The sequence below is a fragment of the Mchenga conophoros genome, linkage group LG14 (assembly GCF_057382185.1).
Source record: "Mchenga conophoros isolate Kocher_MC1m ecotype Shallow Benthic linkage group LG14, M_conophoros_male_GT1.1, whole genome shotgun sequence".
In the NCBI taxonomy this organism is placed as follows: Eukaryota; Metazoa; Chordata; class Actinopteri; order Cichliformes; family Cichlidae; genus Mchenga; species Mchenga conophoros.
The window spans coordinates 58082-74745 of record NC_140539.1 but is presented as its reverse complement, the minus strand read 5'-3'; the positions used below and the strand labels follow the sequence as shown (position 1 = coordinate 74745).

At 39.7% G+C, this 16664-nt stretch overlaps 1 protein-coding gene across 1 annotated transcript; it reads left to right on the top strand.

Annotated features, from left to right (window-relative positions):
- The first annotated feature begins 408 nt into the window (after positions 1–408).
- LOC146559024 (troponin T, fast skeletal muscle isoforms-like) lies at positions 409–7295 on the top strand. Its single transcript, XM_085245187.1, has 10 exons — positions 409–472; positions 1120–1138; positions 1274–1319; positions 1411–1527; positions 1989–2066; positions 2396–2509; positions 2580–2692; positions 2890–2980; positions 5226–5266; positions 7035–7295. Exons 1-10 carry the CDS (start codon positions 409–411, stop codon positions 7066–7068), a joined length of 717 nt encoding a protein of 238 aa, XP_085101313.1. The 3' UTR covers positions 7069–7295.
- Positions 7296–16664: the final 9369 nt, after the last annotated feature.

Below are 16664 nucleotides of genomic sequence, written 5' to 3'. Positions count from 1 at the left end.
CTCGATAAAAACAAGGACTTGGTGCAGCCAATCATAAATGATCAATTAATATTTAAGGGATGTATTTATCTCAACCCCTTCAGTAGAAATATGAATAAGTTTGGATTTTTTGACAGCTTATTCCCTTCTATAACTTTAGTAAACAGTTTGTTTGTTTTCTTTTGTAATTTAAAGCTAACATGAAAAATATTATACATAAATGTGATTCCGTACAAATTGAACTACTGTTTTACCATCTTAGTTATCGAAGTAAAGGTAAAACTTTGCCCTTATAAGCAGCTGGCTTTCTTAATCAGTTGATTGTGGTAACCAGTTTCTTTATTTTTTTTAAACATGCTAAGCTTGAGTAGATCAGCTGTGTGCCTTAGTTAGACTCTGTACAGTTTGCAGCTCCCAGGCTTCCCGCTAATGCTGTTCTGTTCTGCTTTTTGTTTTGGATGCCTGCTGCATGCAGACCCCACTGAAGAGGAAGGTATGTAGATTTAAAAACTTCAATCTTAAATCTGTCATTCTGGTTTTGGGAAGGACTACAGTGTCCAGGTCTGACATCTGTACTCAGGGAACGCCTGCTGTCTGTCCAAATTTTACCTGTCTGTGTGAATCCAGGAGCGCTGGCCCTAATTGGCATCCAAATATGAAGGTGAAAAATTTGGAACCACTAGTGGAGAAGGAAGGGTGAATGAATATGAAATGCTAACACGTGCTTCACTGCACAGCAACCCCACACTCTTGCTATGCCACTTGTCATCTGCATGGCATGAAGCCGCCAGAATCTGGGTTCAGATAAATGAAGGAAACAGGGAAATGTTTTGCTTGGGGTCAAGCCAAAAACAAAAAAAGACATATTCTCTGTATCAGTGTGAAACCAAAGACCAACGTTAACAATTCAGGTTTACTTTAACTGCACACCTGTTTAAACTGTTTGCAATACATGTTTGCTCTTATTTGACTGTTGTTCTAACCCTAACTTAAAAAGTGAATAGCCTATCCTTTTAAACTGTCTAATCTGTCACCTTGATCCAAAGCCACACTGAGTAATGCTTGGGTTTAGTGAAATAATCTGTTTTCTTTCTAATCTGGTGAAATTCACTCATCCCCTCTTCACTTCTTAACCTGCAGAGGAGAAGCCAAAGTTCAAGTAAGTTCCTTCTTATGTAGTCTGACTTGAAATGATTCCTGTAGACATTTAAATCGGAGTTATTTGGGCAAAAAAGACAAAGAAAGGTTCCAATTAGTGTGCCAGTACACTCAAAACCCCCACGCTCTCTTGCAGGCCCACCGCCCCAAAAATCCCAGACGGTGAGAAAGTGGACTTTGATGTAAGTCCGCCTGCAGTGTAGAAGAGATTTTGTTCATTTCCGGGTGTTTCTTTGCACAGCTGAATACTGCTTCTGTTGATCCGCCCCACAGGACATCCAGAAGAAACGTCAGAACAAGGATCTGATTGAGCTGCAGGCCCTGATCGATGCTCACTTTGAGCACAGGAAGAAGGAGGAGGAGGAGCTGATCGCCCTCAAGGAGAGGATTGTAAGTATTTAGCTAATGGGTAGTTTTATCTGTTCATATTTCCATGGAACTGGAAAATTGCAAAAAGCCTTCCACAATAATTCATCCACACAGGAAATACTTCCTGCCTTTTGCAGTTGGTGACTGGCTCTCATTTCTGGCCAAGGAATGGCTTCTAAAGGCTGAGCTCTGCTGGCTCTGCATGTCTTCTCAATGTGATTCATTTTATTAAATAAAATTTGGCTCACAGACAAGCTGATAATGACACAAATCAAATGGAGAAAAGACAAAACATCAACAATAAAAACACTAAAAAATATCATGGGAACAATAAAACACTATATTTTTAATTTTTACATTTTTGTAATTAAAAAAATCTTTCAATTATCTTAGTAGAGATACAAAGCAAAAACAAGGACACTCACTGTGTGGTGTGTGAGTTATCTTTGTTTTCTAACCCAACGTTTGCTCCTGTCCCACAGGAGAAGCGTCGTGCCGAGAGGGCCGAGCAGCAGAGGGTCCGCGCTGAGAAGGAAAAGGAGCGCCAGGCCAGACGTGAGGTGTGTTATTTTCAAACTATGAAAATGTGACTGCTATATGAATATATGGAGCAAAGACAAAATGTCTTGGTGCAGATATATAAACATAACCTTTTAAAATGTTCCCTTGAAAAGAGCGAACGTAGTTGGAGTTTCTTGTGACTTCCATTTGTAGGCAGCAAAGTATTTAAAGCCAGTTTTTCCAGGTTCAGGATGAATAAGTGCAGCTAATGTTAGTCCTGGGACCCGATGTTGTAAGTACTCTGTTCAAATTGGTGGTTACCAGGGACGATCAGAGAGCGGGTGGTGGATGCAGAGGTCTCACTCTGAGGTATTTTTTGTCAAATCAGGAGGAGAGGCGGATCAGAGAGGAGGCTGATGCCAAGAAGAAGTCAGCTGATGATGCCAAGAAGAAGTCAGCTCTGTCCAGCATGGGCTCCCAGTACAGCAGTCACCTGCAGAGAGTCAGTATACATGCAGACAGACACACACGTGTCTATGGGATCAGCTGTTGACCTGCATCTGTCCAAACAGGCTGACCAGAAGAGAGGAGGAAAGAAAGAGACTGAGAGGGAGAAGAAGAAGAAGATCCTGGCCGCCAGGCGCAAGCAGCTGAACATCGACCATCTGAACGAGGATAAGCTGAAGTACGACTCGGCTGTGAAACTAAAACTATAACCTTAGACTTTTACGCCTGTGTAAAATAGTTTGAACGTCTTAGAAATGTCCTAGAAAATGGTGAAAAACCTCAACAAAGTAAAGACAAGGAACTGAATGTGCCAGAAGCAAAATCCACCTGTCAGAAGAACTGCTTGGTTTATTTGTGTTCTTGTGTTTGCTGCAGGGAAAAGATCAAAGAGCTGCATGACTGGATGACCCAGCTGGAGTCTGAGAAGTTCGACCACACGGAGAGACTGAAGAGGCAGAAGTACGAGGTGAGACGGCGTCCTCGTGAGCGCCCACGATGGCGTCTCTGACTGAGAACTTCTCAGCCAATTTCATGCATTTAGACAAGAACAATAAGACGGGTTTGAGAGAGGTCAGTGGGATGAGAAAAGCATAATATTTTACATTTCTTTCATTTGAATTATTTAATACTTATTTAAATACCATAAAACTATTTTCCTGCTTTTCTTTGATTTCAGTTTAAAATGTGTTATTTCATTTTCTGGGTTTTCCCTTTTATATGAGACAAAAAGTTATCTTTCCATATATTTTATCACATTTTTTTGGTTTATTCCCATAATTAGTTGATGAGTTTATCCTGACATTAATCTAAACATGTTTTGAACTGAATGCTAAAATATGATTATGTTTTTAAAAAATTTAAGGTTTTTAGGACATTTTACATTGAAAATATTTCATTACAATTTCATAAAAACCAGAAGGTGGGATTTCTTTCACTACTAGTTTGTTCTTATTTACTTGATTCTCTTGATTTTTTTATAGTTCACTAAATCCAAAGATTTGTGGGACACCTAATATTTTTTATGACTTAAGAAATCATATATGTAAGTAATCATTTATGCAACAAATTATATTATCAATTATTGTATATAATGAATTATTAATTTTTTACATACAATAATTAATCATTGGTTACATGCAAATTAATAATTAGTATATAATAAACATTCAGCTACAGAGGACACAAATTTGCTTTTGTTGAACTTTTATCTACTTGATTGTTGTTAAACATTATGTTTATTTACAGACTTTTACTTTACCTCAAATTATCTTGATGAAATTAAATTTGACCATTTAATAATATAGATAAATAGTCATAAATAGTCTAAAGTTAAGAGCACAAATGACTCGGTGCTTCAGACGTGCCAGGTTTGTTGTAGTTTGGTTTTGGTTGATGAGGTTGGCAACCCAAGGTCACCTCGGGATTTGAACCCTCGATATACTCTTGATTTCCTCCAGGTTACTACCCTGCGTAAGAGAATCGAGGAGCTCAGTAAATTGTAAGTAGTGCAGCTGAGCAGCAGTCATGCCGGCTCCCTGCATGTTAGCACGGGGAAAGTCAGAGCAGAGCGCCCCCGCTGGCTGACATAGGAAACAACACACCACCTGATTAAAAAGCGAGAAAGACAAAAGAGGACGGAGGAGTTTGTTTCCAAAAGGTGACACGTGCTCATGGGATTCCAGGAACCTCTTATGAATAAGAGTGGGGGTTTTAACTTTTTGCCAGGATTGTTTTTTTTAAAACAAGGATCTCAGAGAACCAGTCTTAAAATGACTGGAACTGATTTAATATTCAGTGAGTTTAAATGTGGACAGAGGTCCTGCCTGCATATACTTTAAAAAATGGGCTTACCTGTATATAATATCTATATATAAATCTATTTATAGCCTCTATATTAGCACAAGAGCTCTCTGTTTATATTATTATAACTACTACATGACTATGCTACTGTACTGTTTGACCTGTTTTGCAGGTGACAACTGCAAAGAAAAATAAGATATTTTACTGAGAAAAATAAAGAAAAAGGTAGGGGTGGTAGATGTCGTTTAGACGCTTGGCAAGAGTCTTTATAGGCCCAAGAAGCGCCTCTATACCAAGTTTGGTTGTTCAACTCCAGATCGTGTAGAAGTATTTGTGCATTATAGTAAAATATACATCTAATGTCATGCATTTAATGTTAAATGGATGCATTGCAGAGAACTGCAACCGCACTTTTAAATTAGTAAAACTCCAATATTTGTCGTAAGCCACAGTTGCTTGTACGTTGGTGAAACAAAGAGAAACTGGATGAACACGGTGCCAGTTTTGGACTCAAACTCTCTGTTTGCAAGCAGATGAATAATCTGAAGTGTCTGTAAAGGTGGTGCTGAGTGACTGTGATGCTCAGTTTTACATCACACAGCCTCAGCTATGTGTTTGAGCGAGCATAAAGGTAAGTCAGGGTTTGGTGAGGTTTCACAGCTGAGCTAAAGGGGAATTAAATGTTTGTGCTCCTTTGTGGGAAACCACAGCAGACGTGCTTAATTTGGTGACATCACAGGACAGAAGAAACTCTGGGTAACAAAAAGATTCTTATGCACGGCGCTGCCTTGGTTTCCCATGATGCTTTGGCCCGCAGCTTTCAGCCCACTGAGCCCGTTCAGCTGAAAGAGTCGTTCTCCGAGGTAAAGGTATCCTGCTGCAAGTTAAAGCTGCTGCTGTGTCATTTCCAGGTTCTCACGTACAGGATTCGCATTGATGAGTTGCAGAAGCAGTGAGTATTGTCATTGCTGACTTCGCCAGCACCCAATAATCCCCCCCAAAGTATAACTTAATTTAATTCCACATGATAACGTGATAATGTGATAACTCTCCCCTCGGAAAGACATAACTGTCATCACACTGAGACAGTTCATGTTGGTTTAAGGCTGAAAACTAATAGGGACAGAGTACATCAAGCTATGAAACACTAGACACCCTGCAGGGAAATTTTAGTGTCTAAGAGAGCAGCCTTTTATTGTGTGTGCAGGAATAACAGCTGAGTTATCACAGTGCATTATTTGTTTTCCGTGTCAATTTAGACCAGGGGTAGGCAACTCCAGGCCTCGAGTGCCGGTGTCCTGCAGGTTTTAGATCCCACCCTGGGTTAACACACCTGAATCAAATGATTAGTTCATTGCCAGACCTCTGGAGAACCTCAAGAAATGCTGAGGAGTCATTTAGCCCTTTAAATCAGCTGTGGTGGATCATGGACACATCTAAAACCTCCAGGACACTCGAGGCCTGGAGTTGCCTACCCCTGATTTAGACCCTTCAGTGATAACACCCTAGCCTTGACCCTAACCATTTAATTTATCATTAACATTATAAAATGACATGAAAAGGTCTTAGAAAATCAAGCATGCATCTTATGATGAATTTTAGATAGAAGACTACTAGTTTTATCCCTCAAACAGTAATAATCATACAGTAAACACAAGAACACCTCAGTAACATGCCACAGATGGTTCAGTTCCAATCCCGGTCCAGACACAGGCCAAAAACATCTCAGCTGTCATGTTGTTTGGACTCTGTTGGTCAGCCAGACTAACGAGCACAAGTACTTAATGCAGAGGTGTTTAATAGAAGGGTGCAGCTGCATCATCACGCTTCTACCCTGAACATTAAGTACTCACCCTAAGACATCAAACATGACACATGAAACCTTTCACGATATGTCAGTTGCATTCGCTTTCTTTCTGGCAGCAGGTGGGCGGAGCTTTGGTGCTTACAGACTGAGCTGCGTGCCTACGTTGACCATATTTGGGAAATATGCTCTTTATTAAGTATAGAAAAAAAACTGTCTGGACATTTCGAGCAGTCTAAGGCCTGAGCTTCTCACAGACTCACAGGTCTTAATTAGAGCAAACACGACTGTAACGGTGCATACACGATCGAAAATAAAGGGGATGGATTTGAGGTAGTGCCTTTGGATTAATTAAGCCCATGCAGGTAAGTACAGCATGAGTTGTGCATGCGAGCTGAATTTCCTGGGTTGTTTTTTCTGCTTCCAAAATCCCACTCAAAACATACACTAAACAGACCCTAAACAATTTATGAGGATTTTCATGTTTTTTTCTGAATTAAGATATTTTTCATATCTCAAAAAGATAATTTTAATATTTTCAGTTACTTTTTTGAATGATTGCTGCACAAAATTTTAACAAAAATCTAAATCTGTACGGTTGGATAAAAACACACCCATCCGTTTCTTTAACTGAGAAGAGATTTTTATTTTAAGCAGCCAGTTTCCTCAAGAGATTTTGGACAAACATGCTTGCAGCTAGTGAAATGCTCTCAGCTTCATATGTGATGATGCAAAACATGTTTTTGCACTCTCCTCGTGCTTGACTTCTACCAAGGAGTCTTTGAGCTGTTCACTGCTGTTCTCTGAAGTTTGAGTTTGAGTATAAATTTGCAAATCAGCATCGACGGCATCGCACAATGTGAGAACAGCTCAAAGTTCTGAAATATGTCCAATTTCTTTGCGTTTCGCATTACAGCAGCAAGAAGGGAGCCGCCCGCCGCAGAAAGTAGATCAACTCGGCCCGCCAGTGCTCAGAAACCAAACCAGGATAATCTCGGACACATGCCTGATGAAGCAATGCACGCTGTGGAAAAGGTCTTAGCTCAGAAGAAGCCTGTAATGCTGAGGTTTACCCTGCAGCCAACCAACCACACTATGAAACATGCAACCAGGAGCCTTTAGCTGCTCTTCAGTAGGAATAAAAACCATTAAACTTTGTTGCCGTCACGCTTCCTCACCCTCGACTGTTTGGTTCTCAGTATTTTTGTAAATAAAGTGTGACACTTCAAGCCATGTCTGTAGATCTGTTGTTCTTTAGTAAATCAATAAAGTTCAGTATTTTTAGATGTGTAATTTTAAAGTCGTTTCTTCAACACTGTTAAATGACCCGGCAGGAAACAGAGGCCCTGCTTTTATCAGAGTCTCCAAATATTTTAGGTTTTGCAAGTGATCAGTATGCACATTATCATTTGTAACTGAGGGAGGGAAACTAGTTTATATATAATACTACTTATATAAAAAAAATCTTATTTTTAATCTAAGATAGGAGCTTATGAAAGCATATTAAATGTTGAATTTAATGCAAGGAACATTCCGTTATTTACCCAGTCAATCTGTCCAGCTACTCTGGAGGAGGCTGTAAATGTTGTGACATGAGTCTGATATGAGTCAATGAGTCAGTGAAGCTCACTTCTGTCCAATGACAGTGCTGCTGAGGGGAGTTGTTGAGGATTTCCTCTACTTTTCTGTCGGTAACCGCTGCTATTTAGCCTCTGTTAGCTGCTGTTAGCTGCTGTTAGCTGCTGTTAGCTGCATCAGTTCAGGAGATGAGGCTTGAGGTAAGACAGAAGAGGATAACATCTTATTCAGAGGCCTGTCACACTGTCTCTTTCCTTTGCTTTTCCGCTTCTTTGATGACAATGAAACACGGGTATGATGCTTCATATCATGAGGCTGAAGGTGCAGCTATAAAATAATATTTGACTCCAGGATTCAAAATCCCCACAGGTTCTTGTCTCCTCTGCCTTTGGTTTTCTACATATGTGTCTGAAATCTAGTCAGATACATAAAGCATGATAAGATGGAACGGCGATGTCCAGCTCGGCCACTGACATGGCAACATGGCAGCTTTCACAAACAGGTGCCAGCTGCTGTTTATGAGAATGCATCAGTTTGGTGAAAGACATAATTACACACTAATCAATATATATTTAGGAGTAAAATATTCTTTTTTTCTACTAAATAACCTCACAAAACTTACTGTAACTTTACTAAAAATTATATTTAAATATCATTATTGTTATTATCTATTCATTTTTATTAGTTTTAGAAGAAAAGCTGAAAAAAGTTTAGAAAGCACATTAAATTTTTTCATATTACTGATATTTACCTGCATTCCTGAACAGAAAAAAATTAGGAAAAAATGATTTATTTGTGGAAAAAAGAAAAAGATCACTTTCACTGTTATTTTGTCACAAGCTGCCACACAGCCAGTGACAATGGCGGGAGACAAGACAAGCTAAATTGCTAAACATTATTTTATTCACCAAAAAGGAAAAACACAAACAAGTATGAGGAGTCACAAATACCAGTGATGACACAAATGCACGTGTGCTGATGTTGGCAGCAGTGCAAAGGACTAAACACACCAAAACCTGGAGGTGCCAATTGCTGCAGTTCTTCTGTAGAATCACATGATGGCGCTGTTGGTCTGTGTACCACGGAGCAGAGCCTCAGCATGTAAGTCAAGGTCACAGGAACAGCATCGGACAATGTTTGTGTTTGTTCAGAAGCGTTTTAAAGCTCAAACCTTCATTAGTCATTTAGGGATTTAAAATAACTTGAATATTATAATTGTTAACAGAGTTATTGTGACAGTCACCATCACTCTTAACTAAAGTACTTACCCGATACAAAGATAAAAACCGATCTGTCAACGTCTCATTCACCTTGTGGTGCAGAAAGAGTTCAATTACGTTCTCTGCTGGAGTCCTTCCTCATTTGACAAACATCCAATGTGATTGGCTGAGCCTTTCAGGGAGCTCTGTTTAGTTTTAGCAGCAGCAAGCCTGCGCTGCCTGGACCTGCGAGGAGGAGAGGAGGACGGCAGCAAAAAGGAAGACCCTGGATATAAGAAAGTATTTTTCAAAGAAACCTGTAAGTCACTTAAAGTCAAGTTCACTCATAAAATGTGTCCGTCACAATAACGTTACAGGCTATGCTAGGCCCACATGCCAACCCTCCCGATTTTTCCGGGAGAATCACGAATTTCAGGAGCCACCATTCTACCGAATTTCTCCCGATTTTCCACCCGGACAACAAAATTGAAAAACCATATCCCATATCGGCCAAGCCAATTCCAGTTTCCAACAATGGCTACTACTGCATCTACTTAGTTTTAATATTGCTCTTATTACTCTTTCTGGGTCGTAAAATAAACTTTTAACATATTTTCCAGGGAGAAAGTAGCTGAGTAAACTTCAAATATCTGAGCCGGTGTTGTGCCAAAAAGTGATTTCCAATGTTTCCGTGTGTTTTTTATGTGTAATATCGTTATGTATGTTGCTAAATAGACTTTGGTGAACAGGTATTACAAAGGGGTTATATATCAAATTAAAAATTTACCTGTTTGTCAAGTATCTTTGTAACTGTGTTATTGTACTTACATTATAATCAATCAGCTCCCGTTTGTCCACTTAAAATATATTTACAGAACTATTTTTGCATTTGTCCTCTTGGCCAGATTACTCTTGAAAGAGACATTTTTAAAGCCAACAATATTTTTTTTTTAACTGCATAAATAAAGGATACATAAAAGTCACTGCCAAAAAGTGATTGCGGCTTCTACCTTGTTACAGGAATGTTGTTTGTTGCTCAGGATGACTTGATACATTTGGGATACACTTGACATATGTTTCACATATTATAGACCAACAAGTTATTTATAGCAGTTTAAATACAGGCAATCAGTTTTTGGCACAACACCGGGTCCTCAGGTGGACGCAGCCTCTGAATTTGGACATCCCCAGCTTGTTTCCGGCCGGACAATAATAACGGTGACATTTAACTTTTTCATCCAATAAATAAACATTGTAAAATTGAAGTTTTTTGTACGTATACCACTCCCCCCAGCCCTTTTGAAAAGTATGTGCAAGCAGAGGCGGAGCCAGACATTTGAAACACCCGGGGCTTAGCCCTAAAGGGTAGTATGCATGTGGGATTTTTTATTTTATTTTATTTTTTTTTTTTTTGGGGGGGGGGGGGGGTGTTTAGAAATGACTGAAAAATTAATTGGCTCTGTTTTGAGTTAGGGAAAAATAAATATCACATATGCAGGACACCTTAAACTAGTTTTTTAATTAAGAAGCGAGGCAGAACAAAGTCAGGGCTGTATCAAGACACGAGGACTAAACCCCGATTCAACCAGACCCAGAACTGATCCGGAATTAAAACAGGACTACAACAGTTCAAAATCAGGACTACTGAGGACTTAACCAAGACAGAACCAGAATCAGAACTAGATGATAGCAGCACTAAAAATCATCATAGACCTGCACTACACTTATTTTTTAATTCTACCAAAGTACAATATTTAGATTGAGAAAAGTTTATATAATTATTTAGCCTTGTTGTGCAAACAAGCTGCAAAACTTAATAAATGTAGAATTTGAAAAGTAACAAACCTAAAAAGAAACACGAGATACATGAGGACCTGTGATACGGTGATACTTGTGGTAAACAACCATTTGACTAACATGTGTGTCTCACCTGCTCTTGTTCATCTGTTCTGTCCTCATTCTCCATCTCCCTCTCTGCTCCTCTCTCTCTCTTTGTGCTGACAATCATCAAATATACAGTTGAAACCACATATTTACTCTTCAGATAAAAACACTTTTTTAATTGTAACATCAAATCAGACTAAAAGTTTATTTTTTTAGATTGATAAATATAAAAAAACATATTTGTTAACTTTAAGAGTAAAGAGAGAAACTGTCTGTATTTCTTAATTGTAAATGGCACCAAATTGTATTCAAACTGAGCCACACTTATGGAGCTCCACAGTTCTGTTCCTGGTGTTTGTTTTGGTTGACATTAGAGCAGGGCGATATGGCCAAAAATATTTATCACGATATATATTTGAAAATTTGCGATAACGATATAACCGACGATATAATTGATGCGAGACAAAATACAACTCCACAACATTACTAGCGCAAAAAGACAACCTTCCATTTATTTTCATTTAAACAAGAAACTGGTTTTTATGTACATTAAAGCTTTATAAAAATGTACAGTGCAAATGCAAATTCCTTGCTGAAAGTTTAACCAAAGGCATTTCCAGTAGAAATGGGCTGACATATCCTGAGCATAACCATGTATAATATCCACTGAAGTTAAAAAGAGGTGCTTTGCAACATTAAACTGCAGTGTGCAGTACGCATTTGTCGGACCATAAGGTGCACGGGATTATAAGGCACATAAGCGAAACAAAGCAGTCAGATAAATCAAACTTTATTAAACTCATTCTTCTTGCTTCCTCCACTTCTGTACCATTGTTTCATTAATGTTGAATCTCTGGCAGCTGCTCTATTCCCATGTTGTTGCAGTATATTAATGACTAACCTCGTATTGTGGATGGATTATCTCAGTTGTTCTCCTGACTGAAGTTTGGTCCGTTTACAGCATCCTGCCATGCGATTGCATTTGTCTCTAACCATGAAGAACCTTCACGTTAACTTTTATAAGTGGAAAAGTGTTAGTGTTCGTCCTCCAGCTTCACTGTTTATGTTATGCTAACATAGCTGTGTCGCTAGCGATCACGTAGCACATCATTATATACCAGCTAGCCCAACTTCAGTAACCCTACAAACGTCACTGCTGTTTAGTTTCCTGTCTTCATTTATGTTGGAAGTGATAGCAGAGCTGTACGTTTGATTTTTTCCAGAAATCTCTCAGTCAGAACATGCAATATCATGCTTAGGTAACTAGCGAAACTAGCGAGCTAACTTCCGCTAGCTTCCTGCTAACTTCTAACTCCGTTAAATGTAATAACTTTTGTTTTCATGGATGCCTGGAAGTTAAACTTCATAGTTACACCTGGTAAAGCAGCAACGCTGATCGTTTTATTAAAGATGAAAGAATTTAGACAGTTTTTAACTCTAAGTGATGCTGCAGTGTTTGTTTGACCTGAAGCTTACGGAGTTTAGGACCCAGATTACTCCCAGATTTAAGAGCATCTTAGTCCGACAAATACGACAATAACAACGGCCGCTTGCATGTTCTGCAAAAAAATGTGCTTTGTTGTGTATCTGACGGACAAACACCAAACCAGTTCCACATCACGGAAGTTGCACCATTTTTACAAACCAATTCTGGTTCATCTGTTTCACTCAACAATCGGCCATGTGCGTATGAACACAAAGGCACTGCGCATGTGCGTTTTACTCCCATTCTATCGCGATATTTCATTTTCCTATCGTTGCCTAACATTATACCGGTATTACCGTGAACGTTATAATATGGCCCAGCCCTAGTTGACATCTCTTGATGTTCCCATGTCACAGAAACAGGCTCTGTGTTTTGCCTTATATGCATCCACAGCTGTGCCACCAATTTACTCACATGGACTCTACGAACCAATCAGAAGCTTCTTCAGCTCCGAATGGAATCGTCTGGAGTTTCTTATTAATTAACAATAAACTTAGTGTACATGTACTCCTAAATTTGATGAAAGTGATGATAAATAGAAGCTCTGTCTCTCTTTATTCTGACATTTAACTAATTCAAAAGATATTTCAATATTTATCCAAAACAAAACAAGTTTACTCTAAATGACGTTGTACAGTAAAAAAATGTTCTTGTGTTTTCCATAAAGTGTAAATATCTGGTTTCAGCTGTGAATACACACATGTAAGCTGAGACTCTCCAAAGAAACAGCATTGTTGTTGTTCAGCTTTTCATTTCGCCATTTGTTGATTCACTTGAAGAGCAATAACGTAATATTGGTCAAGTGATCAGTTTGATATCTTTCGTGATTCACCGTCATATTTACATTATTTGTACGGTGCGAATGATTTTCTTTGGTACCTGGTAAAACTTCAGCTCTCCTTAGTATGGCTGGTTCCGTTTCTCCAACAGCGCACTCACAGGCGGCAGCTGCCCCGCCCCCTCGCTCAGTCGCTTAGTGCCTGAGCTCGGATCATACCAATATCAGGGGGGATTCACGCACAGTCGTAAATTCCCACAGTGTGCACTATGTGCTTCGACTATTGTGTGTACTTTTTGTTTTATACAGTTGTCAGCCAGACATCTAACTATGAAAAAATTACACCCCGAAATACCCCGGGCTTCTGACAAAACAACCCGGGCTTAAGCCCAGTAAGCCACCCCCACGCTCCGCCCCTGAGTTGAAGTAAAGGGGATGAATGTGTAACACAAACATATCATCCACGCTGCTTATCACGTACTGACAGCAAACAGAAGAAGTGTTGTAAAATGCTTCACTGACCTCAGGGACGATGTGTCTCGTATCTGCTGAGCCAGCGCGTGTACGCTACAAGCTAACGCTGGTTGTGCCGTGCTTCATGCTTCACTAGCTAACCCGGTGTAGCTATGCTGCGGTGGTACTAGCGTTAGCCCAAAGGCATTAACTGTCGTGCGGAGACCGAACTCCGCTCAGATGTTTCATGACGGTGTACGTCCGACAGGCTGAGACAGCAGCTAAGCAAGATGTCAAGATTAATGTCTGCCCTTTAGCTGCTTCCTACGCCAGTAACAGCAGCAGAGAGGTAGCTGGAAACATGAGCGGCATCGCTGCTTCTTTGTAAAGATGCTGAAATGAAGAGAAGCGCTGTATTTGTCAGAGCTGCAGCACGCACATACCAACCTTACAGTGCTGAACCAAAGACACGTCACTCCAGGAGCGCGCGACGCCTGCTCATAAACGCATACAACAAGCTACAGCGCGAGCTCAGACAGACATGCACCCTGCACGAGCCGTCCAGCACTCAACGAGAGGTCTCGTGAGCTTCTCGGCGTCAACTCCTCGGTCTGGTTTGTTTACTTCCTGTATTGCGAGCTATGACGTATCGATTGGGGCAGGCTCTAAGGCTTCGGAGGCAACCGACTTCCGGTATTTGCCAAAAAGTGATTGCCCGTATTCAAACTGCTGTAAATGGCTTGTTGGCCTATAATATGTGAAATGTATTTCAAATGTATCCCTCACGAATGATATCAAGTCATCGTGAGACACAGACAGCATTCCTGTCGCAACGCAATCAGTTTATGGCAAAGCGACTTTTATATATCTTTGATTTATCCAGTTAAAAATCCCTCTTTGTAAGTCCTGTTCACTAAAGTCTATTCACCAATATAAGTAAAGACATTACACATAAAAAAACACATGGAGACATTGGAAATCAGTCTGTAATTTGCATTTTTACAAATTAAATATTAGTTTGCTATTTTGTGTACACACTTTACACTCATTCACTCATCAACTTGCATAATGGATTTATCATCAGGTCACAATATAATCTGAAGTCTCCATCTTTCTAACTCTGTGCGATGCTGTCAGTCTGTCAGCCAGTTTGCTTGCACTGAAAACGTTTACTTTACGTGACGGGGCGTGGTCTGCGGTGCAGTGCAGGGATGCCGGACGCACAATCGTGCCCCGTCGACTTAAAATCTGTACTGGGTCCTATCATGTTGTTGTTGTTGTTGTTGTTGTTGCGTGTGCGTGTTTCTGAACAGCAACCGTGAATAAAATATTATGGAAGCACTAACCCGTGGATATATTACAACTATTTTTTTAAAAATATCTGTACTCTGTAAAGTTTCTGATATTCAGTCATTTATTTATTTATTCACTCATTCACTGTGGTCGGTCACATTGACTGGAGGGCTGTCACAGTTGAATCTTGAAGCTGATGTGAATATCTGAGTCAGGATGAGGCTGAAAGGACTCGAAAACTGAGTTAAATCCATGTTAAAGTGAGCCTGCAAACAGTCTGTGGTCTGAACATTACATGTTGAAATCTGTTCACAGATTCAGTCATTAAATTTGATAGATACGGTCTACTGAAAAATCACCAAAGGAGTCTCAGTGGATCCACGACGGATGTCTAATGTCTCGGTATAGCCTACTGTGTCCTGGTCACAGTCCAGATAAGAATCGTGGATTCAGATTTCATCAAGCTCAGATCCAGTTTGGCTCCAGTCGTTTCCCAGTTCATCCCATTCAGATCTCTTCACGATGGTTTAACTTTTCCCGACACGATGTGTGTTCTTTATTCAAACTGGTTCATCCTCCCAAAACTATACTGAGATTTTTTTTAAACGACTTACTCTCAGTCTTTAAAATACACTGCCGGGACCACAGAATCCAAACACAGGAAGTTAATTCGTGAGCAGAAGAAGTGCTGATGAATACCTCACCACTCACTTGGAAACAATCTCAAAATGTTAAAAAGAAAGAGAGCAGGTTCATCTGAAGTATTTCTGTAAATCAACAGCAGCTGAATTTTAGTTCAGTTCAAAGGAGCATGAAAAGAACGAACTCTCTGAGCTTGTGTGGTACTTTCCCCCCAAACATATTGAGTAGATTTATTGAGCTGAGCTTCTCCTCAGGGTGCAGGCTGAGCTGTACCTTTCACATCATACATGAACATGGCTGACTTAACTCCCAAAGCCTCATTAGTTCATCAGCCTTGGAGTTTTTCCATACACTGACCCATGACTTAGAACAATGCTGTGCTCAGCTATACATCAATGTAGATACTGTTAAATTCACAACCCGTGAGTGTGAGCTGAGCTATAAAAATCATTTTTCTTTAAATACCACAGGTAATTAAATACTTCCTCGGTTATTTACTTTGTTTATAAAATTATCTGGGGAGTGTCAGATTCCCTTCTTTCATTTCATTTCAGAAATGAAAACGTTTTTTCAGTGCACTCTCTGAACACTTAGATGGCACACTTGTTCTTGGAGGCGACCTCAACCTTGGACTAAATGAAGACATGGATAGGCTCAACACAGCGGGAACTCAGCGTAATTGGCAGTCCACAAATATAATCAAACAGTATATGAGCGACTTTGGTCTTTGCGATGCATGGCGCTCCCTTCACCCCACCAGTAAGGAATATACTTTTTTCTCACATGTCCATCACTCCTACTCTCGTCTGGATTATTTTTTGGTCAGCAGCTCACTGCTGAACGACATTTCAGACACTGAGATTCACCCTATAGCTGTCAGCGATCATGGTCCTGTATCTTTAACACTAATGCACAAGAATAATACTACGCCAAGAAAAAACTGGAGATTTAATATATCACTACTTAAAGATGAAGACTTTATTAAATATTTTAAAAAAGAGTGGACTTCATATTTGGACTATAATGACACTCCCGGAACATCAGCTTCTGTTCTATGGGAAGCAGGGAAAGCTGTGATGAGAGGTAAAATAATTTCTTTCTCATCACATAAAAAGAAAAAAGAAAACAAAAATATAGAAATGAAAACTGAGGACATGAAAGTCGGAAAATGAAACTTAACACTTGCCACTTTGGTTTCAGTTTCCACATCATATAACTGCCTTCCATGTGCTA